The sequence below is a fragment of the Plasmodium fragile genome (genome assembly GCF_000956335.1).
Source record: "Plasmodium fragile strain nilgiri unplaced genomic scaffold supercont1.28, whole genome shotgun sequence".
Classification (NCBI taxonomy): Eukaryota; Apicomplexa; class Aconoidasida; order Haemosporida; family Plasmodiidae; genus Plasmodium; species Plasmodium fragile.
The window spans coordinates 97,096-119,347 of record NW_012192608.1 but is presented as its reverse complement, the minus strand read 5'-3'; the positions used below and the strand labels follow the sequence as shown (position 1 = coordinate 119,347).

General features: G+C 40.8%; 6 protein-coding genes across 6 annotated transcripts; 2 read left to right on the top strand and 4 right to left on the bottom strand.

Annotated features, from left to right (window-relative positions):
* Positions 1-1,593: 1,593 nt before the first annotated feature.
* On the top strand, positions 1,594-6,330 carry AK88_02745 (uncharacterized protein; the record flags this gene model as incomplete). The annotated part of the gene is made up of 2 exons (XM_012480368.1): positions 1,594-1,780; positions 1,952-6,330. The coding sequence occupies 2 exons, from the start codon at positions 1,594-1,596 to the stop codon at positions 6,328-6,330; spliced, it is 4,566 nt and encodes a 1,521-aa protein (XP_012335791.1).
* Positions 6,331-6,664: 334 nt separating this feature from the next.
* On the bottom strand, positions 6,665-6,877 carry AK88_02744 (uncharacterized protein; the record flags this gene model as incomplete). The annotated part of the gene is made up of 1 exon (XM_012480367.1): positions 6,665-6,877. One exon carries the CDS (start codon positions 6,875-6,877, stop codon positions 6,665-6,667), a length of 213 nt encoding a protein of 70 aa, XP_012335790.1.
* A 629-nt stretch (positions 6,878-7,506) lies between these two features.
* Positions 7,507-9,369, bottom strand: AK88_02743 (uncharacterized protein; the record flags this gene model as incomplete). Its single annotated transcript, XM_012480366.1, has 1 exon — positions 7,507-9,369. One exon carries the CDS (start codon positions 9,367-9,369, stop codon positions 7,507-7,509), a length of 1,863 nt encoding a protein of 620 aa, XP_012335789.1.
* A 1,415-nt stretch (positions 9,370-10,784) lies between these two features.
* AK88_02742 (uncharacterized protein) lies at positions 10,785-12,248 on the bottom strand (the record flags this gene model as incomplete). The annotated part of the gene is made up of 6 exons (XM_012480365.1): positions 10,785-10,941; positions 11,064-11,102; positions 11,277-11,356; positions 11,460-11,519; positions 11,681-11,762; positions 12,034-12,248. The coding sequence occupies 6 exons, from the start codon at positions 12,246-12,248 to the stop codon at positions 10,785-10,787; spliced, it is 633 nt and encodes a 210-aa protein (XP_012335788.1).
* Positions 12,249-14,648: 2,400 nt separating this feature from the next.
* AK88_02741 (uncharacterized protein) lies at positions 14,649-19,448 on the top strand (the record flags this gene model as incomplete). The annotated part of the gene is made up of 7 exons (XM_012480364.1): positions 14,649-14,865; positions 15,278-15,324; positions 15,482-15,496; positions 15,903-15,917; positions 16,806-16,908; positions 17,552-17,643; positions 17,898-19,448. The coding sequence occupies 7 exons, from the start codon at positions 14,649-14,651 to the stop codon at positions 19,446-19,448; spliced, it is 2,040 nt and encodes a 679-aa protein (XP_012335787.1).
* Positions 19,449-20,178: 730 nt separating this feature from the next.
* On the bottom strand, positions 20,179-21,750 carry AK88_02740 (thymidylate kinase; the record flags this gene model as incomplete). Its single annotated transcript, XM_012480363.1, has 7 exons — positions 20,179-20,259; positions 20,404-20,513; positions 20,668-20,776; positions 20,895-20,985; positions 21,204-21,308; positions 21,417-21,499; positions 21,637-21,750. 7 exons carry the CDS (start codon positions 21,748-21,750, stop codon positions 20,179-20,181), a joined length of 693 nt encoding a protein of 230 aa, XP_012335786.1.
* Between the last annotated feature and the right edge of the window lie 502 nt (positions 21,751-22,252).

The following is a 22,252-nucleotide window of genomic DNA, read 5'->3' as shown; positions in this document are numbered from 1 at the left end:
TCATATATTGAACATCCAAGTGTGCATATATTTATATATCCATGAGCTTGAGAGGAAATCATTTTTTTTGGCTCACGGAAAAATACATTTTAAACCGTCATCCTGAGGGGTAAAATTATGTCCCAGTATGACCAAATGAATCCACCAACGTAGGGGACAAGCAGGGAAGTGAGACTTGTGGTGTAATTGCGAGAGGAGGGGATATACTCTGTATTCGTGTAAGAATATTTTACTAGTATTCATTGAAGCAGCCAAGGGGGAAAAAAAGAAAGCAGCACGCGCAATAAGTGCACATGTTCCAGTTAGAGGAATGTACAAACAATGGATGGCAAAATGGGCAAAAAAAAAAAAAAAAAAAAAAAACCTCGCGCAGCTATATTATATGGGACATATACACACGGCTACTTTTTCCCCGAGTCGCCAGCAAGGGTCAAGAGAAAAGCGTTAAGCGGTAAATACGAACTGCTAAACGTGAAATACGTTTTCCGCTGAACATTTAGGAAGTCCATATTTACACAATCGTGCGAAAAAAAGGAGTTGTCCCTAAGTGACATCTTCTTTTGTTCCTTAAAATTCACCCGCGTAGTCCTCGCACATACAAATTTGTGTATACATCGCAGCCTGAGAAATTTGAGTTCCAGTGTCATATGTGATACCTTCTTAATGATTCCAAACATAACACATGTACTTATCTCGTCACAGTTCCTATGGCGTCGAATTAAATTTGCTTCTTTTTCGATTAATTTTAATCTTAATTTTTGTTTTGTTAAATGCCTTATGTCGTTTAGATGATGTCCTCAGAGGGTACGGAGAGGGCAGCCTACGTGATATGTATATCCTGTGCCTGTTTGACAATTCCGCAGGAAAGAACACCCACGCAGAACAGGCGCATTTTTATTGTGCAGTACGGAGGGTGAGGCATTCGAGCCTGAGCTGACACACAAGGACCACCTTATGAAAAAAAAAAAAAAAAGAAAGAAAAACTATTTTAAAGTGTCGCAAATGTGTAAAGGCTCAGAATGGTACAAACGAGCATGTAGTTGGCAACATATTCTGTATCTCTTGGGAGGAGCCGCTCATGTGTGGACACAACTCCCTGAGCTGATTCGACTTGTTCGCTTTGCGACAGTGCAAAGGGGCAGACGTGTAAACGGGCAATCGGCCAAATGCGTTCCCCCAGCATTTTTAAGAACGCCTGTTGTTCCCATATTTGGAAACTAATTTGGCCACAATGGCAAATTGCTCATGTGGCATAGGATACATAAGTGAACATCCAAGCTTTTTCCAAATTTTTGCAACTTTTACTTTTTAAGCAATTGAACGGGGCAAACATGTGGGCGTATTATTAACTATTCTCACTAGCCGCGTTTTTCTGTCAATTTTGTTTAGTTCCTTTTTTTTTTTTTTTTTTTTTATTACGTAATTGTTTCGTTTGATATGCCTTCCACCCAGGCATTGCCCGTACCGCTTTGCCGCTACGTCAGGTACGAGGCGAATCTTCTAAGACGGCGCAGAGCTGCCTCTGTGGCCCGAGCGTCTCAGTAAGGTAATCCCAAACTAGACAGGGACGCATAAACACAGCAATCTGTCACGATGGGTGATAACCTGGATAAAATATTTTCTAAGAAGGAACGATTTTTTAAAGAAATAATTGAAACGAATTGCATATTCGTGAAGGCGCTAAAGAACTGGGTTGGGACGAATTACATCAAGAGGTTGAATCTAAAAAAGGAGTCGCTCAATCTGACCCCCAAGTTGTTGATAAACCGGACGAAGACAAGTAGGGGAAATGAGCGTATTGAAAACGGGGGTGGCACAGCGCAGAGATGGAGGAAAGCGTGTATCCAGTCAACCCCCTGTTCGCAAATTGTTTTACGTGCATGTTTGTTTAGCAGTTTGTTTAGCAATTTGTTTAGCAAGTTGTTTATTTATTTTTCTTTCTTTTTTGTAGAGGCCAGCCGCTGTCGAGTATGCGGGTTTGCAATCGAAAAGAACAACTTACGCATAGGTTACCCGACGAAAGACCCCAGGGGGAATTACGGTTTTATAAGTTGCTGGGTCCACCTGGACTGCAGCAGAAAAATCCTGTACGCCATTTTGTATACGCAAGAAAATGAGCCACATTTGAAGGCGTACCTAGACAACCCGGAACAAAATGTGTGTGAGGGTAACTACAATTTACATGAACGGTTCATATATGAAAATATCAATTGGGAATTTTTTTTTGGAGGATTTGACGAACTGGATGATGAAGAAAAGGAAAAGTTAAAGGAAACGACAAAGCCGTGTGAAATAAAGAATGGGATGAGGTGGAGGAACAGTTTTGAAGCGTTGATAAATCAGGAGAAGGAAGCATTTAGCTCAAGCAATTTAATTAAGCAAGAAAATCGTGTTATCCTAAATAAATTAAAAATTCCAAAAGAGCTTAAATTTGATTTGTTGGAATATCAGAAGGAGGGAGTGTCATGGATGATTCACCAGGAACAGTCCAGCGTTAAGGGGGGTATTTTGGCTGATGAAATGGGTATGGGAAAAACCATACAGGCCATTACTCTAATTTTGTGCCAGAAAATAAATAAATTAAAGGAGGAAGAGGAGGGACGCTGTCAGCGAGGCGTGGGCGAGTTGGCAAAAATGGAGTGTGCAGCGGGTGTTCAGGTCAAAGTGAAGGAGGAGTCAGATAGCAGCGTGGTGGTCATTAGCAGCGGAGGCGGCAGTTCCGAGGATGTAGCGAGTGTTAAGAAGGAATACGCTGACGAGGTAAAGACCAAGAAGGAGGCACCGCGAAAAAGGGGCACTGCCAAGGCGGAACCTCTTCACAAGGGCAAGTGCAAGAGAGAAACTTCGGAAGATTCTCCCAACGCTAAAAAAGAAGAGGAGAGCCAAGGACAAACACTCATCATTGCCCCCATTGCAGCTGTAATGCAGTGGAAATCTGAGATAGAAAAATTCATCGAGAGAGATATCCTAAAGGTGTACGTATATCATGGAAGCATGAAAAAAATATCATTTGAAGAACTGAAAAAATATGACATCATTATTACGTCTTATGCCATGGTAGAGGTACAATTTAGAAAAATAATTAACAAGTATAAAGTTTCCTGTGAGTATTGTGGCAGGTTATATCTCCCCAATACGCTGGTGATTCATAAGAAATACTTTTGTGGTCCAGATGCCGTCAGAACGGAAAAATTAAAAAAGAGGAAAAAAAAAGACAAAGACACTGCACTAGTGGCTATGAAAAAGTTTGATGATAATTTTGTACCGACTCCAAGAAATGTGCTTCTGCAAATAATGAATGAAAGTAAAAGGGAGAGTGAGGTGGTCAAAAGTGAAGAGGCCAATGTGACAAAGGGGAAGAAGAAAAGTGTTAACCCCAAAAAAGGGGACGATCAAATGAGCGGAAGAAGTGACAACGGGGAAAGCGATGTCATTATTCTGAGCTCGGGGGAGGAGGCCCAAGAAAGCGACAGCAGCTCAGAGTCGAACAAGCAGGTGTATTCCCCCCTGACGAGGAAAACGTCCAGCAGAGTAATAGACCTGTGCAATTTAGGATTCGAAAAGGAGGTAATTGACAAGAGGGTTAACAGCACACACAAGGGGAAGGGAAGAAATAAAAAAAACATAAAATGGAATGAAGTCATTAAGGATATATTACAGAACGATCTGTACACCGTCGATATGAATGGTCGCTGTAAGGAGGTGTTGCAGGAAATTTATTTAAGTGATAGGGCTTTAGAAGAGGAGCAGTTGAAGAAGTTAAACATGGGGGAACTGAAAGTTTTGCTGATAACGATGGGGAAACATGTTTTTGGAACGAAGGTTGAGCTGATCAACAGGGTTTTAGTGTCGACCAAGTATATAAGACAAGAACTGTTGGTGGGAAAGGGGGAAGTGCCGAGTGAGGTGCCGTCTAAATTGGAAGGAAGAGAGAAGAGGGCGATTAATAGTAGGAGTAGCACCGTTTCTAGCGCATCAGCATTGGGGGTGACGCGTGGTGGAACTGGCTCTGATGTGGGTGATCCCCTTGATGATGAGAATAACGGTGGCGAGGAAAAGGGAATGACCAAGAAGAGCAAAAGTGGCCGAGTACGTCAGGGGGGGGCGAAAGGTAACCATGGTAGGAGGAAGACAACGGGGGGCAGTACGTGCACGTTGAGGAAAGCCAAGGGGGCCAAGTCCACAGCTAAGAGGAGAAGCAGTTTGACCGCCAAGGTCAATTTGAAACGGAGAAGGAAAAGCAATAGTGATGTAGTGGATGCAAGTGTTAGCCCAAGTGACAGTGATGAATCGTTTAGGATAGATCAGGTTGGTAAAGATGGAGCAGCATCTTCGTCTTTTTGTTCCTGGAAGAGCAAAGGTGTGAAGGAAGAGACAAGCGATTCGTGCGACTCAACCGGATCGTACGGTTCGATCATTGTTGAAAAGGTGCAAAGGAAAAGGAAAAGTCAGAAAAGTGACCAACCCAGCATATTTGATGAGAGTGCTTTACACCAGATACAGTGGAACAGAATAATTCTAGACGAAGCACATAGAATAAAAAATCGCAACACATCAACAACGCAATCGATTTTCAATTTGAAGTGTTCAGAGTATCGTTGGTGTTTGACAGGAACTCCTTTACAAAACAGAATCGGAGAGTTATATAGCTTAATAAGATTCCTTGAGTTTTACCCCTACGCATATTATTTTTGTTCAAAGAAAGATTGTAAATGTATGTTATTAAATTATGAAATGAAGGACAATAAATTTTGCTTCCTCTGTGACCACTCGAGGATTAATCACTTTAATTATTTTAACAAAAGGATTTTGAGGCCTATACAGTTGTTTGGTTATAATGGGGAAGGAGTGACGAGCATGTGTTATTTAAAAAGTGAAGTGCTAGACAAAATTTTATTAAGAAGAACGAAAGGGGAAAGGAAAAATGATATAAAATTGAAACCATTACATATTAAAATTAGGAAGGATAAATTATCAAATGAGGAAAAGGATTTTTATGAATCTCTTTACAAACAGACGTCAACCCAGTTCGATGCATATGTGAAGTCGAACACCGTTTTACACAACTATGCACATATATTTGATTTGTTGAGCAGATTAAGACAAGCTGCAGATCATCCGTACTTGATTTTATTTGGCAATTCTTTCCTTAGTGACCCGTCTGGGAAATTTATAAAAAAAAATTCCTCCATCATCCCAGCGATTTCTAACGACTACGTGTGTGGCATCTGCTTAGAGAATGTGCCCAAGAAGATCAACATCAGTACCAAGTGTAACCACAATTTCCACAAGGCCTGTTTGAAGCAGTACATCGAGAGCTTCCAGGAGGGGGGAGGCGGCGACGTTTGCGGTGGTAACGTTTGCGGTGATGATGATGATGATGGTTGTCGTGCGCCCGCCCCCGGCACAGTGACCAAGGCACACACGTTCCATTGGGGGGCCGAGTCACGGGACAACGGAGACAGTCACTACGACAGAAACGAAATCGTATTCAATGAAGAGCCTTCCCTGTGTAGTGCCACAAACGAAGCAGATGGAAACAAGTTAAGTAAAAAAGCGAAATCCATTTCAGTGGTCAAATTTAAAGATAAGGAAAAGAAACAATTCATTAGTCTGTTAAGTAAAGAGGACACAGGTGTGGAGGATCTACCTTTGGGGTGTCCAGTGTGTTATGTGCCCCTAACGGTTGATTTTAATTTGCTCAACCAAGTGGAAGAACAGGATGATGAAGAAATGATCCTTTGCAAAGAGGAAACTACTTATATTAACAAAAGTTTTATTAACCGAATTAATACAAACGAGTATCGAACAAGTACAAAGATAGAAGCGGTCTTTGAGGAAGTACAAAATGTGATTGATAAGACAGATGATAAATGCTTAATATTTTCGCAGTACTGTTCCATGCTTGATTTGATTGAGTACCATTTGAAGAAACACAACATCATATGTTCGAAGTTGCTGGGTTATATGTCCATGGTGTCTAGGAATAATATTCTTTATAACTTTAATGAAGACAAACATTTGCGAGTTTTGCTCATCAGTTTGAAGGCAGGTGGAGAGGGACTAAATTTGCAAGTGGCCAACCGTATCTTCATCGTTGACCCGTGGTGGAACCCCGCTGCTGAGTTGCAGGCCATTCAGAGGGCCCATCGTATTGGTCAGACTAAGACTGTGTACGCCACACGCTTCATCATAGAGAACACCGTTGAGGAGAAAATCGTGCAGCTTCAGAATAAGAAGCAGCTCGTGTTTGACTGCACTATTGGGGACTCAGGCAACGCGATGCAGAAGTTGACCAAGGAGGACTTGGCTTTTCTCTTCCACGCGTAGGGGGGTGAGTGAGAAGCATCATAATGTACGTTTTTTTTTTTTTTTTTTTTTAAACAAAATGGACAATAAGCCCTGTCCTCGCGAGGAGGGGAAGGCACAAAATTTGGCGTTCTCCAAAAGGGAGTTAAGTATGACAAACAAGGGAGATGAAGGAACGAAACAAGAAATGCGTGGAAAAGGCAAACGGGGGGTGTCCACAAAATAGGCGCCACTCGTGAGAGAGTTGCCGAATGTTCACTTTAGTGATTAGAAAAAAAGGATGAAAAAAAAAAGAAAGCAGCCAAAGTGGCCACAATTATAACGGCAACATGGGAGCGAAGAAGGGGTGCCAATTTCACCAAATGGAGACGTTCCCGCTCGCTTGAATTGTGCACAGGTTGCCGCCTGGCAGCCATTGCGCCCCGTTTACCTGACCAACGTCGTCATTAACAACGCTGACGTAAGAATGCGTCAAGACATCGTATTCAATTAGAGGTGTAGAAAGGTAGGTGCAAATTAGCTCGTTCCCATCAGCGGAGAAAAAGCCAGTGCACACGGGGAACTTCATTGTTAAAAAAAATCTGGCTTTTGGAGGCACTGAAAAAAAAAATTCATTTTATTTTCGTTTAGCAATTTGGTTTTTCCCCCGATGGACTATATTGCTATGGGTCGATCATGTGGGGAGTACCTCATGTGGGAAATTGGATCATCAAAAATATTCTTTTTGCTATATAGTACTTGACTGTGTTTTGTCTCTGTGTTGTGGACTATAATACATCGTATCATATGACTAAACCTGAGCGCTTTCCAATAAAGAAAAGTGGCTGCTTGTTTGTTTTGCATGAATAAGTTATCGCATCGTGTTGCCCAAAAGTAAGCTGTACAAACTTTCCATTTCTAAATCGAACAATTATACCGTTTTGTCTAAACTGATCTTGTAAAAAAACAAAACAAAAAAAAAAAAAAAAGAAAAGGCTGTCTGCTGGGGAGCCACTTGAACAGGCAACACGTCCTAGTAACTTGGATGGTACAAAAAATTAATCGATATTATATTTTCGTCATGGGGGTGGTAGAAATTTTCATTTGCACCCCTTTCCTTATTTTACTAAGCAGATGGCACTGTTTGTTTGGGAGAGAGTATGGAATGTTTTGTGGCGGGATGTACACACACATTGGTCGCTGCGATTTTCTGGTCGGTTATTTGGAAACGTTTAATGCATGTCCGCTTGTTTTTTTTTTGATCTTTGCAAAGGCTCTGCTTTCATCCTCTGCAACTGTGGGGAGCGCGTTATGCAGGTGTGGAACCCAAGCTGTGCGCAAGCCCACCGGACAGGAGTCCCTCAATTCGGAATAGTCTTCATCGCTACCAACGCTGCGAACGAGGTCCACATCACTGTCGCAGTCGTTGATGTTAAAATTTGGAAAGGTTCCATCTTCACGATCCTCTGCTAAATATGATGAGCTTAATTGTTTTTCGTTGTCGGAAGCACAACCGCGTTGCCTTCCTTCCCATTTTGCCTTCTCACATTTGTGTGAATCAACGTGTGGACTTGTTCCGGGTAAGGCGCTAAAGCAGAGGTCATTGCTGCTCGTGTGAACGCTTAGACGTCCCTTTATCTTGTGGAGACGGGGTTTACGTAAACCGTTGTTAAGGACTTGAGTTCGATCATTTGACAAGGTTTGGTACCTTCCGTTCGCAAGGCATTTATTTCGGAGACTCGTTGCCCCGACGTGGGTGCGGTGTTCATGACGGTTTTGAAAACAGGAACCCTTATTTTGTGCTACTGCCACATCCTCCCGTAAGACGCTGTACTTTTTTTTCCCACTTTGACGTGGTGCTTTTGGAGCGGATGTATTTCCCCTCCATTGGGACTTCTCCTGGTAGGGAATGTCATGACGTGTGGGCACCTCTTCAGTATGACCACTTCTACCCGATATGGCTAACAAATTTTTTTTTTTTTTTGCAAAAATGTTGCTCTTACTATGCGAATGGTGTGTATTGTCCAAAGGAGGTTCCCCATATGATGTATGCTTGTAGTGCAGTTTGTCCCAGTATAGAGTTAAAAAAAAATTATGTTTTTTAAGAAACGTTCGTTTGTGTGTTCGACTTTGTTGTGCAGGGAGGGAATAATTGTCCTTACGTTGTCGCATAAATGTGTGCATTTTGATGAGCTGACGTCTGTATGCTTTCTTAATTTTTAACATGCCTTCAAGGAGTTTTTCATTTTCAATTTTTTTCTGTAACAATTCATTTCTGATGGTGAAGTACTCCTCCTGCAGATTCTTTTTGGAAGTTTTCAGTTGAAAAGCTTCTTTCCATATTTTGAAATAGGAAAGTTTTATTGCATCAAATGCGTTAATGACTTTTTGTTTTTTTTTTTGGCTCAATTTTATTTTCCTCCTAAGGGATATGTTACAACTGGCGTACAATTTTATGTCTTTCTTTTGTTTACTAATAACATTTTGCAGATGACACAACTTTTCTTTTTTGTCATTGAGGTTCTGTTCCCTTTTTATAAGTGTTTCATTCAAAGTTTTATTGTGTTTGTTTAAAACATGGAGAATTTTTTTTTTTTCATTTATATTGTTTTTTAGTAGAAGTATCATTTCATCTGCTTTGGCTTTTGCAGTAATGACTTGAAGCAATTCTCTTTTGGAGACTCCGTTTATGAGTCTGTCTTGCGTTTTGCTATTAACTACTGACGGGGTTGCCGCCCCAAATGGGGAGCCTTCCGTCGTGGCATCATTCCCTGATGCTATGCTAAGTGAGACATCCCGATGTGTGACATTGTCCCCCCCATCATAATCATCACGTTGAGAATGAAAGTGGTTTAAAATGTTCGGAATGGAATTTTCTCGACTGGAAAATGAGGTGCCCAAATGTTTACCATTATACATGAACACATTTTCTGACGTAAAGGATGCAATGATGGCTGTCAGTTTGTTTTTTTCATCCACTAGGGCGTTGTATGAGGTTAGCACTTCTTCATATCTCTGGCTCTGTGCAACGTTCCTCTGTTTCATGCGTTTCAAAATTGTGTTTTTCCAATCTTGGGCCATTGTTCGTTAAGCAAAGTGTGAGCAATCTGCGTGATGCATTTGTTGCCGCATGAGGGGGTAAGTTAAGGATCTCCATATGTGGAAGTAACATAACTACGTTTGAGTGTATACATTCGAGGTTGTGTATGTGTGTGTGCAGGGTCACTCAACCTTCCAATATGTTTTAACGCTAACCACGGTTGCTGATTGGGGTACACAGTTGTTAGATTGTGCCTTCAGGCACAATTAGGCGAGGGGACAATGGTTGATGCAGAAGAGGACTACACCTTGGGTTTTGTATAGGAATAAATGGGCAATGCACGGGACGGTAAAAAAAAAAAAAATGTTTTGTGTAACGCGTCACATATGTGTTACGCAGCGAAGGTCAAATTTACGCACTGTGCGAGTGACACGATGCGCACAGCTGATCATCCCATCAATTGTGCAGGGGGTGGATGTCCATGCTTGACTGTTGTACAAATTTGGCCCGTCTGAACACTTTGTTGTTTTTTATTTAACAAAATGGGCATTTAAAAAAATGATCAACTGGTTGTCCATAAATGGCTGGAAGGAGATGTCCCCAAGATGGCAACAGTTATAAAATGCCTCACCTGCAGCTTAATTATTTAACCTCTTGTTTTCATGTTATGGTTCGGAACAAAAAGCACACTTTGCTTTAACGATATGGATCCCGCATGTGCCATTAAAAAATTGTGGATGCAGGCATTTCCTCCTAATCAACCCATGCATTGTGCTTAAGTTATCTTTCGCTTTGGTTCCTCACAACAGGGAAAATGTACAATGAAAAATGGTATGAAAAAAACATGTATGTAAATAAATCGGCAGGACTTTATTTTTTTTTTTTTTTTTTCCAAATGGCTAGTCATGCAATGTCAGATTTTCCTCCGCGCATACATGAGTCTGTTACAGGGATTAATGGGAACAGTTACGCCATCGTACGGCTACGCCATCCTTATGACCTACCCCACCATATTGCTATTTGAAAAGTACAGTTATGCATACGTGCAAGTTGCGCCACGTGCCACGTTGCTTTGGCGAGACCAAACAATTCAAGATGGAAAAAAAAAAAAAAAAAAACGCACATGTGAAGAAACATAACCATATATAAAAGTTACTGTTTTATATCAGTTTGAACAAGCCTTATATTCAGATTATCCATTTTTCCAAACACTTTTCTTTATTATTTGCATAAATTTACACAGCGCTTATGCACGGCCATGCCTTCTTTATGAATATTTTCCGCAATTTCCCTTTCTATATTTTTTTTTCCCGCCTCCCCGTTTTTGCTAATATTCGTGCAGGGAGAAATTTGGGTGGGCATCCTTGAAGCTGTCAATTATGTTCTGTTTCCGCGGGGGTAAAAAGAAAAAAATACATATATATGTATATTATAGGAGGAAAAAGAAGACGCCGGATTAACCGCCTTTTGCTGTTCGATCATGACATATGACACTATGGCCATGTGCATATGGTGCCATTTTGCTTGCCTGCACGATGTCCTGTTTTTTTGTTGGGTCAGCATCATCCACCCTTGTTGGGGAGTTTTTCGACTTATTTTTTCTTTTAAAAAACCTGTGAAGTGTATGGGACCAGGAAATAAATTTATCAGGGGGTAGTTTCCCGTTGTACCGTTTCAAACTTGGAAAAAGGTGAAGCGAAGTCAAAAGAGAAGTGACGCAGGTTTCGTCTTATACATGTATTCTCCCAGCCAGACTTCCTTGGCCTCTTCACAGCTTCGCAAGGGGGGGAGGGGGAATTTTCCCATTGTTATGTATAGCATGTGTGTTTTGCATTCAGGGGAAAGCAATATTCATACATCCAACATGAAAAACGTATGCACAGCGCTCTGAACAAATTTTCATCATTTGATCAATCGCATGGGAACGTGTTTATTTTTTAATGTTTACTCTGTTGGATCGCTAAGCCTTTTGTCTTTTATCAAAAAATTCACTTTTTCGTTCTTCGTCAAGCGCTTCCAGCACGGTTCCTTCGGGGGGGGGGAGGGTCCACATGAAGGTGTTTACATAAGTGTGAGCAAAAAAAAAAAAAAACAAAGCAAAAAAAAAGTAACCGCATAATGCGCAGCTAACCTTGACCTGTTTCTCAATTTGTATCTTTAGCCCGCTGTCCAATGAGGTGTAGGAACATTTCTGAGTTTGCGTTTGAGTTTACATTGGGAATGTTAAAGGCTGCAGTATAAAGCCAGAGGCACAGTGGTCATGTATCCCAGAGGGAGGGGGTTCACTGCGTATTCCTCACGAATGGCAGTGCAATGGGGAATTGTTTGTGGAGTATCAGCGAAGGTACCTACCTGTGGGATTATCGGTCTTAGTAAATCTAAGCTGAGTTCGAAATTCTGACCCTGCTTGTTGGACGCAGTGAGGTGTATGTTACTATAGAGGGGGTGAAGGGGTGAACGTGTTTAAGAAGGCGTGTGAACGTGTTTAACGGGGCGTGTCAACGCGAGTGGAACAAAGTAAAATGTTGCACGGGTGTAGTCAGCATATATTCTACGCGAATCTTTTCTTTTCTGCTCAGACATTATCCAGTGGGGATGGACGTCCAAGCATAGTGATAAACTATGAGTGATTCTTTTTTTTTTTTTTTTTTTTTTTGAAATAGCGTTTTCTCTCATGCGTCCCCTCCCCAGTGGTTTTATATCACCTTTCCGTAAATTCCACCTTTTCCCCTTGGACGAACGGGATGGAAATTAGGAGCGTCAACTTCTTTGAGTTCTGTCCCCATCTAACGGTTGGAAATTCATCTCTATGAATTGTAAAAATATTGTGGAGGTTGGATGAAGCGAAAACTACCGAACAGGTGGTGAGGCATGTAGGGATAGAGTCACCATGCAGGGACCGCTCCCTTAACATGTGCATTGCTTAAAAAAAAAAAATAATAAAATAAAAAAAGACGGCCCTAGAACGTGAAAACTTACTGCAATGTTGTAGAACCAAGTGTGACAAACCATAGAAGGCAAAGGAACGTCACCCGAGTCATTTTAATAAATTGGACAATTTGGGGAATGTACATTTGTGCATATATTTTTTTAATAAGAAATGTTCACTGCGCATATATGACTTCATAATTTGAGTCACACGAATAGGAAAATCACCGAATTTATATTTTGAAAAAACAAGGGATTGCTAAAAACGGAAAATGAAATGTGTAGTCTTAAATCGTTTTGGTTTTTTCTGTCTACCTCGCGGGAAGCATAAATTTGTAAGATGAAACCTGCCCAATTAACTACGTACAGTATATGAACATGGAACATTTTGCAAAAAAAAAAAAAATAAATAAATAAATAAATAATAGTGTAGAGCAACGAAGCGCAACATTTAGCTCAGCCAAAAAAAGAGGTGTACGTATTCATTACATGAGTTTATTTCCTCCACAAAATGATGTTATGAACGCATGCAGCGCAAAATAATTTTATTATTTTTTTTTTTTTTTCAAAGGTTGGACAAAGTTTACTCGTGCGCACATTATGTGTTCACCACGCTTATGCATTTTAGGACAAGCAATTGAGGAGTAAATCTGTTTTACGAGATATCCCCACATATGTGTGCAAGTGTATGTGTATGTGAGCGTAAAAGATGAGACAAATTGAGAGTTGTGTCGTCGCTTAAGTTAATGATGCGCCGTGATAAGGACAATGACAAAGGAGAGTGACAGACAATTGGGTAAAGACAGAAACGTGCAACTCTCTTTTGAATCCTTTAAGATGTGCTTATATTTTTCCCATCCCTCGATGAGCTTGGGAGGACGAAAATGAAAAGTTGATGAGTTAATCACACTGTTTTATGGCGATGCTGTGTGATTTGTAAAATGTCTTTTTGTGTCCTACTTTGAAAGAGAAAACAACAAACCTCTGGGAAAAAAGAGGTGAGAACGGGTTGAATAAAAAGATTCCTGTTTTTTTTTTTTTTTTTTGTTCCAATCCCATTTTGCTAACACCTGCGCTTTACAAGAACTTACATTACGATTGGACCTGCTCTATTAACAACGTAGAAAAGGTAGCCGATCTGAAGGGAATAATTCTGTTTCGTGAATCATTCCCCTTATACGTTGTTCATCATTGTGAAATTGAAGCACACGTCTTGGCCTTTCTTTTTTTATCACATCCTTTACGTTCAAAATGGTAAAACGCAAACACGATTGGCAGAGTGGCAGGGTGGGAAGCTGCACAAGAGAAATGGTAACTCATCGGGTGGCACAAGTTGAGGAGTGTCTGATTCGCAGCCCTTCGTTGTGTTCGCCTGGGCGGCCGCAAGGGCGTGCATTTGTGTACATACCCTGCCCTCATATGTAAATGATCAAATATATGTACGCTCCATTTGGCTAGGAAGAAAATTCTGGGTGTGCCCCAACAAACTGCAATCCATTTTGTACGTAAAAGAGAGAGGAAAAAAAAAAAAAAAACATCCTTTTCTAACACTTAGATAGCGTAATTTTATCATTTTTTATGTTTCATTTGGGTATAGTGACGGCTTCACACGGTTTAATAGTTTCACCTGCGTAGTTTTACTTTTTTCTATGCATGGGGCAATCTGTTCATACGGAGATGCCGAGCCACAATTTATAGGGAGCGTGTTTACAAGTCTTTTCATCAATTTCCCCACGCTTGGGAATTTGAACAGGTAAACACAATAGAAGAGGACAAAAATATAGGGGAATGTGGCTAAGCAGGAAACAGGTAAAATTTCCATTACGTTTTTTGGACCCGTTTTTCCTATTGTTTTTTTTTTTTTTTTTTTTTTTTGTTCTTTATTTTTTCTTGCACGTGGTGTCCCCATCACTGAGGACCATGCGAACCATTATAGCGCACAGTCGCGAGGCACCATTTCTGCAACGATTTTAGCAAACGGAAAAAAAAAAGTGAACAAAGCGATCCAGCAAAATGATAAAGCAAAGCGACAAAGCAAACAGATCAAACAAAGTGATAGAGTAAAGCGCCCAGTGAAAAATTCCCAGCTGTAACTAGGCTGCAAAAAAAAACAGGAGGAATTTTCTCTAATGAGCCGTCATTTTGCCAATAGTAAAGTGATCCCATGTAAAGAAAAAGTACATATGTATATGTGTAAGTAACAGGTACATGTAAATTTGTGGGCATATATATGCATACATATTTATGTTTACCGAAGGAGGCGAACACTCTTTCTTGGCTGCAGAACGCCGTGGAACAATTCTTTCGCCCTTGTAATTACATACCGCGCATTTGCGTTGCCACGCTCTCCGTTACAAAAAGGATAAACAGGGAACAAATAAGGGAATGATAAATGGCGAAGGAAAGCGAGTCAACGCCTTTCAAAAATAATTTCAACTCGTCCAAGAAAACGAACGCTACCAATTTGGCTAGTCCCACAAGTTCAGATCGGGAGAATTCGGAGATTGGCTACCAAAATAGCAGAAGCGATTTGTTGAAGCAAGCGGGAAGTAGAAGGAAGAACAAGCACACGTTTTATTCCTACTCGCGGAAGTTTATAACAGTTTTAAGTAACAATGCATATCATCTTTGAGGGCGTTCTCGCGGGCGCGTCTGCGAAATGACCATTTGGGAGAAAATGCAATGTTCGTGATAAATGTGATTTATATGTGCTCAAGGGGCGGTTTATGTCTTATTGGGGGGTTAGGACTAATGGGGGGAAAGTTTTGTCTACCCTCTACAACTCGTGCACATAAGCCCGTGGAGCGTTCACCACTGCGCGGAAGCATGTTTCTTGCGTCGTGTTAATTACATTTGTCAAGTTGTGAAGTTGTCACATTGTGAAATTGTGAAGCAGGGAATTTGCCCGTTCCACGTATTTTATTTTTTATCTTTTTGCACTTCTTCCATTGTCCTACTCCCCCCCCGTATTCGCGAGAACTTTAATTTTTTTCATTTTTTTCTTGTCTTCCTTTTTTTCAGACTACATATTTTGTATCCTTGGAATTATATGCGCTTGGGGAGCCATAGTAGGAACATAAAGATGGGGAATGTTCCCCTCTGCCACGACATCGCATACGTTGTGGCGAAACCAAGCGCACGCACAGACATGTATAAAAAAAGAAGCAATTAACATATTCCCATCTTTTTCCTTTTTTTTTTTTTTTTTTTTTTTGCTCATTTCAGGACTCGCTCGTTCAGGTAATTTCCGGAAGACAAGTACACCTGTCGTTGGCGTGCTACTCTATCATTCTTCTATTGGCCCTGGTGTTTCTATCGTTATATATTTACTTCCTGGATAGGGATTATCGACCATGTGATTTTTTTTAAAGTCATCAATTCTTTTGCGTATCACTTTATGTTTCATTTTATTTTTTTTTTGTTTTCGTTAAAATGGATATGTGAGAATGTATGTGATTTGAAGATGGACCCAGTGGAATGGGTAAATTGCTTTTGCTAAGCTGCTGGTGTTTTTGTTTTTTTAATTTTTTTTAATTTAAAAAATTTTTTTATTTTTTCATTTTTTTTTTTTTAAAAAAGAAGCAATTAACATATTCCCATCTTTTTCCTTTTTTTTTTTTTTTTTTTTTTTTTTTGCTCATTTCAGGACTCGCTCGTTCAGGTAATTTCCGGAAGACAAGTACACCTGTCGTTGGCGTGCTACTCTATCATTCTTCTATTGGCCCTGGTGTTTCTATCGTTATATATTTACTTCCTGGATAGGGATTATCGACCATGTGATTTTTTTTAAAGTCATCAATTCTTTTGCGTATCACTTTATGTTTCATTTTATTTTTTTTTTGTTTTCGTTAAAATGGATATGTGAGAATGTATGTGATTTGAAGATGGACCCAGTGGAATGGGTAAATTGCTTTTGCTAAGCTGCTGGTGTTTTTGTTTTTTTAATTTTTTTTAATTTAAAAAATTTTTTTATTTTTTCATTTTTTTTTTTTTCCCCACGAACGTTCCGTGTGGCAACAGAACAGATCTGTACACGCAGAGTTTGTTTTGTCCATTTAAGGGGCAAAAAGAAATGACGCCAGTAGAGCGTGCGAAGAAAAAGGTTGCACATTTGGTATGAATGGACAAAAGTAATGTAGGGCGGTGAAGTGGAAGGGAACAAAAAAAAAGAACTCCGTTGCTTATTCATTCCATTTATAAATTTTTCGTTCTGTAGATACTTCCATTAACGTTCCTTTTTTTTCCAATCGATTTACTTCCTTTTTTAAAAATTAAGGAGTAAGCCTAAATTTGTGGGAAAAAGGCACAAACATTTTTGATAGCCGTTTGGTCGTTCCATTTGGGGGTATACAATTTTATTAAAAAAAAAAAAGTCTACATAACTGTGCTCACGTTTGTGTGTGAACAGTTGCATATGCGCCTGGTCTGGATACGATTTTGTGTTTAGCATAGATGGGACTCGTCCCGATTTGCCCCTACTTGTGTGCACTGGTTAGAAAAAAAAAAATTGGAAAAGAAATTTTTTTTTTTTCTTCTTGCGCACCGATAGCTAGTCCTTTATTCCGAGTTGTGGAAAACTCCAGTCAGCATTTTGCCGTGTGGTTTCTGCTCAAACGATTTGCTTTACGAAGTTATGGTTGTGTCTAACATGGGTGAGGAATTCCCTTTTCTGTTTTAATTTGCGAGTACGCCTTAACATTATCACTAGCATTAGCGTGTTTTATGAGTTAACAAAATGGTCCCTTGTGGCTCAGCCAGAATCGCAGGAAAATGTGTACTTTCCATTTTGCCTCGCTCGGATGCATGCTGATTCATTTTTCTGTTCTGATAAAATAAGGACGCCCGCTCTGTACTCTTCTATCGAGATAAGGTAGGAAATGTGAAGGAAAGCACCTACAACATAATAGGTGTATAGTTCTTTCTCAATTTTAGCTTCCCCCTTTGACCGCTGGGCTAAGACTCAACATTTGTGTCTGCCTTGTTAGACTTAGCGAACAACGCTGCTGTGTCTAGTCGATGCGAAGAAGGAACAGACTTTTTTTTTTTTTTCCTGTTGACACCGATTCACCATTTCATGGACGTATAAAATGAGTAGCATTCCGTATCTAAAGAATTTATATCGTAAGAAAATGATATCCGTGCGTGGGAATGTTTTTTTCGCATGAGGTGTCGACATGACCTGGCGTGCGGCGTGGCGTCGCTTTCCGTGTGTTCCGCGTAACTTCACTAAACTGCACGAAAAAGACGTGCGCCCACCCTTTTTTTTTTTGTTATTTTATTATTTTTTTTTCGCAGCGGACCCTTCGAACAACCTTTTTGACGACTTGAGAATATGCTCGAGGGTGATCGACTCGTGCGGCATTGCGTGTAGCTCGGGGTTTGTGGCGGTAAGTGGAGTAACAAAAATGGGAGTGCACGGGGGGGAAGGAGAATGGAGAAAACACTGGGCAGGGTTCAAACCTGCCAATGTGGCATGGGTAGACACGTTCACCTTACATTTTGAAGTTTGCCCAGATGAGCGTTCCACGTTTCTCCTTCCACGTGTGCAAAATGTTGGGCCCATATTTTCTAGATGGGAACGTGCCAGTTGTGTTGTTCCCTCATTTGTGTTTTTTTTTTTTTTCCTCTCTCCCCCTGGAAGGTGCCCTGGGAAGTGGAGGGTGGCGGGTTGATAGGAGCTATTCGTCTGGAGAATCAAATGCGGAAGCCACCAGTGATAAAGCTGAAGGGACACACGTCAAGCATCTTAGACTTGCAGTTCAACCCTTGCTTCAGTGAAATATTGGCATCAGGTTCAGAAGACTTAACCGTGCGTGTGTGGCAGATACCGCATAATGACGAATCGGTGAAAGAAATAAAAGATCCACAATGCATTCTCAAAGGACATAAAAAAAAAATATCCATTATAGATTGGAACCCTATGAACTATTACATTATGTGCTCAAGTGGTTTCGACTCTTTTGTAAATATATGGGACATAGAGAATGAGAAGAGAGCCTTCCAAATTATAATGCCTAAGAAATTATCTTCCTTAAAATGGAACGTGAAGGGTAATTTATTAAGTGGTACTTGTGTAGGGAAGTATATGCACATAATCGATCCCAGGAAGAAGGAAATTGCTTCAAGTTTTCACATCCATGGTGGTGGCAAGAATACCAAGAATATATGGATCGATGGCTTAGGTGGGGATGATAATTACATTTTAAGTACAGGTTTTTCTAAAAATAATTTAAGAGAAATGAAACTGTGGGATTTAAGGACTACAACATCTGCTTTAGTGACCATGTCCATAGATAATGCATCTGCTCCTTTGATCCCACATTATGATGAGAGCACTGGACTTATATATATTATTGGCAAGGGGGATGGGAACTGTCGTTATTATCAACATTCACTTGGAAGCATACGTAAGGTAAATGAATACAAGTCTTGTTCTCCATTCAGATCATTTGGGTTTTTACCAAAGCAAATTTGTGATGTGTATAAGTGTGAAATTGGAAGAGTTTATAAGAACGAAAATAATACTAGCATCAGACCTATTTCTTTTTATGTGCCTAGAAAAAACCCAACAAAATTTCAAGAAGATTTGTATCCACCTATTCTGATGCATGATCCAGATATTTCTTCTCGCAACTGGATTAATGGAAAGGACAATAAAATGAATCGAATAAATATAAAAGACTTAACACAAGATGAGTTGAGAATTACAAAAAAGTATAAATGCATACCTCAGTCTTTTAATAGCATTATTATAGGGGAAGAGTACATTTCAAAGAGGACTTCCATCATTAGACAGTTTACGAAGAAGTTCACTTTTTTTAAAAAGGGTCTCCACAATGATGGTTTTTCCTCTGTGGATAGTTTCAAGGAATCTGTTTTTGTTTACCCTAAGAGTTTTAAGGAGAAGTGGTTACTTACGGAGCAGGGCGGCGCACAGTTTTCTTCTAAGAATTCCCTAGAGGGGAGTGCCGCTTTGGAGGAAGCTGCGATAGCGGAAGAGGGGCAGCAGGATGAGAACTTCCCTTTGGAGAGCGAACAGCCATTCGATGGGACCAGCAGCGGGACAAGTGAGTTGCCTGTACATTCTGGAGACCCCGCTCGGTTGAAGAGGGGGAAGACCCAGCGGGACAGCGGCGCGAGTTGTTTCGATGCACTGCGGTGTGCGCGTCTGTGCAGGAGGAAGGATTTGTAAGGATGGGTAGAACAGTACCAAATGCAAATAGCCTTTTATGGGTGCCGCTTCAATTAGTTAGCCTTGCCCAAGTTCTGCAGACATACTCAAATGTGCATTATAAAAGTTGTACACTTTTAACTATGTATCCATTTTAAAGCTACATTTTTAAGAATTTGTTTCCCTTCCTTTGTGTATTTTTTTTTTTTTCTTTTCACTATTTTTGCGCCTCATGGGGGGATGCTCATGGGGCTGTAAGGTAGATGTGCGCCCTCCCATTCCATCCGCCGCGTCTAATGGAAGTTCACTGCTGCAACGTAACACTCGGAAGTACCCCTTTGCGACCCCCCTTGTGCAATTCTTTTTGCGATTTCTCTTTTTTTTTTTTTTTTCCGCTGAGCACTTAACCCATTGAGGAATTACAGGACCCATAAAATACGTAAAAATGAAGTAGGTTTGATGCCCCTTTTTAAGAGGTAGATGCGGTGAATGGAAAAAAAAAAAAAAAGTGAGATGGAGGAAGAAATGGCGCAAACGTCCATGCAAACGTCCGCGCAAACATCAACGCAAACATTTTCACAAGGGGGCACATTATATACATTAAAAACAAAAAAGACCGCGAGTGTGATGACGGTTTTGTTAAACCTACGGTACACGCGGTTACATTTTTTTTTTTTTTTTTTCTCCAAAGCATTACCATGCACACATCGATGCATGGACATGTGAGGTACTTGCTCACACGCGTGGACCCCTAGGACCACAAAAATGTGAACAACTCTTCACGCACTGGATCCAGTTTGGTTATCTCATTTACAACATCTTGGTGTATGTCCTGGGAAGGGGGAAAAAATTCGGATGGGAGGTATCTGATTTGCACCTGTGCACTCACGCATTGAAGTGAAAAGGCTCATCTATGGAAAGCCTCATGTAAAGAAAACGTCCTGTTATGAAAACAAGATAATTTTCCCCCCCTTACGTCTATGTTTTTGGTTCCGTCAAGGTTTATCCAATAATCCTCTTGGGAGAAATTTTTATACGTTTCATATATCCTCTTCTGTACTTCGACCTTTTCGTAAATTTCTTCTCCTTCAGGGGTGTGGGGGGAGAATGGGAATGCGTTTTGCGTTGGAGGTGACCCGCGGGCGGGCACTGGTTGTAGATACATTGTCCACATTTACCACACGCCTTTATGTGATAGCACATGCTTCCACTTGAATGGAGGCAAGTATGTAGAGGGTACCATATTCTGATCTGTTTTGGGCGTAGTTGGGAGGAACATTGAGATAAAAAACTACGTCCGGTTTGATTAGACCTTGGTCGGGGTTCATGCACCAAGCCTTGGACAATTTCTGGAACAAGGGAAACAAAAAGTGCAAGTGTGGTATGTAGGTTGTATGAAGTAAAAGGAGAGGAGGGGGGACATTTTCTCTCCACGTAAGGTGTGCATTTTGGTACATGTGGTCTTACAAGTGCTCCCGCAGAGTAGGCCACCCCCGAGTAGGCATATCTGTCGCAGACGACCCACACGCCTTTGGCCAGCAGACTCTTAATTTCGCCCCTGAAATGGGAAATGCGAAGAGAAGCAGGGGAAAATTAAGTGAATTAACGCATAATGAAGTGAAGCATTGGGGGGAGCAGTACGATTAGGAAGAGGCAACTTCGAGACGCGGAGCATGCCGAAATGGCCACCCCCACGCACACACACACGCATAGGCATGGAACGTGGGTGAATATATAAAAAAAAAAAATACATTTTTTTTTTTTTTTCTTTTTAACATTAGCTCCCATCGGTTTGCCGAGAAGAGTAGATGGATGGTTTCATTCGTCATGTCGGTCTGCATTTTCAAATACTTGGCGATTATTTGTCCCGTGGGGGTTTCCCTGTCTTAAGGGGGGGAGGGATGGTTCGTTTTTTACACAGCTAAGCAGCTTGGCCATGTGGCAGCTTTTTGCAGGAGGACGACTTTACAACGCTCGTAAGGGCCCTACTTGGGAAACACAAATGGTGGACTTCCACATTTTTCCTCCTCAAGTGCTCTACTAGCAATTTCGACTGAGTCGATTTTCCCGACCTAACAGGAGAGTGAGTTGTAAAGAAAAAAGTGGGCACCACAGCGTGTTTGTAAAAAAGAACTCGAATGATCACACCATGCACAGGTGGATGGGTACACAAAGCAGTTGAGTGCCCTCGCCGTATGCATGTTCTGACAAAATTTGAAAAGGTCATTTTATTTTCATTTTCCAACCTATCGAGCCCCTCAAAGACTATAAATTTGCCCTTCTTTTTGGTGTCATCGTTGGTACTACTATTTGTTGAATCCATGTTGACGTACAAAGATCACACGTGTGGCATTCCTCATGTAACGCGCGTTTGCATTATGCTTATTCATACGTTCGTGGAGGGTGGGGAATTAGCATGTATAGCACATAGCCCGTGGAGACCAAGTTGCAAATACACCCAGGTGCACGCAGCGCAGTACCTACATGTATGTTACACTCGGGCTTTTCGAAAATGTGTAGAGGATGCTGCGTTCAAGGAACGGTGTTTCGTAATTTGGGGGATGGGTGTGCAGGTGCCGATGCTATAAGCGGGTGAAAAAAAAAAAGAAGGAAAGAAAACAACAAAAAAAAAAACAACAACCAGGTACAAGGGAGTAAAAAAAAAATAAAGAAATTGTAAGAAGTGGAGGAAGAGAACATGTAGTTATGTTTTCACGCGGGTTAGGGCAGAGTTAATGACAGGCAAAAAATTGAACGCACTAAATTGTAGCACTTGTGCTGTGCGAGCGGGGGAGAAAATTAAAAAAAAAAAAAAAAAAAAAAAA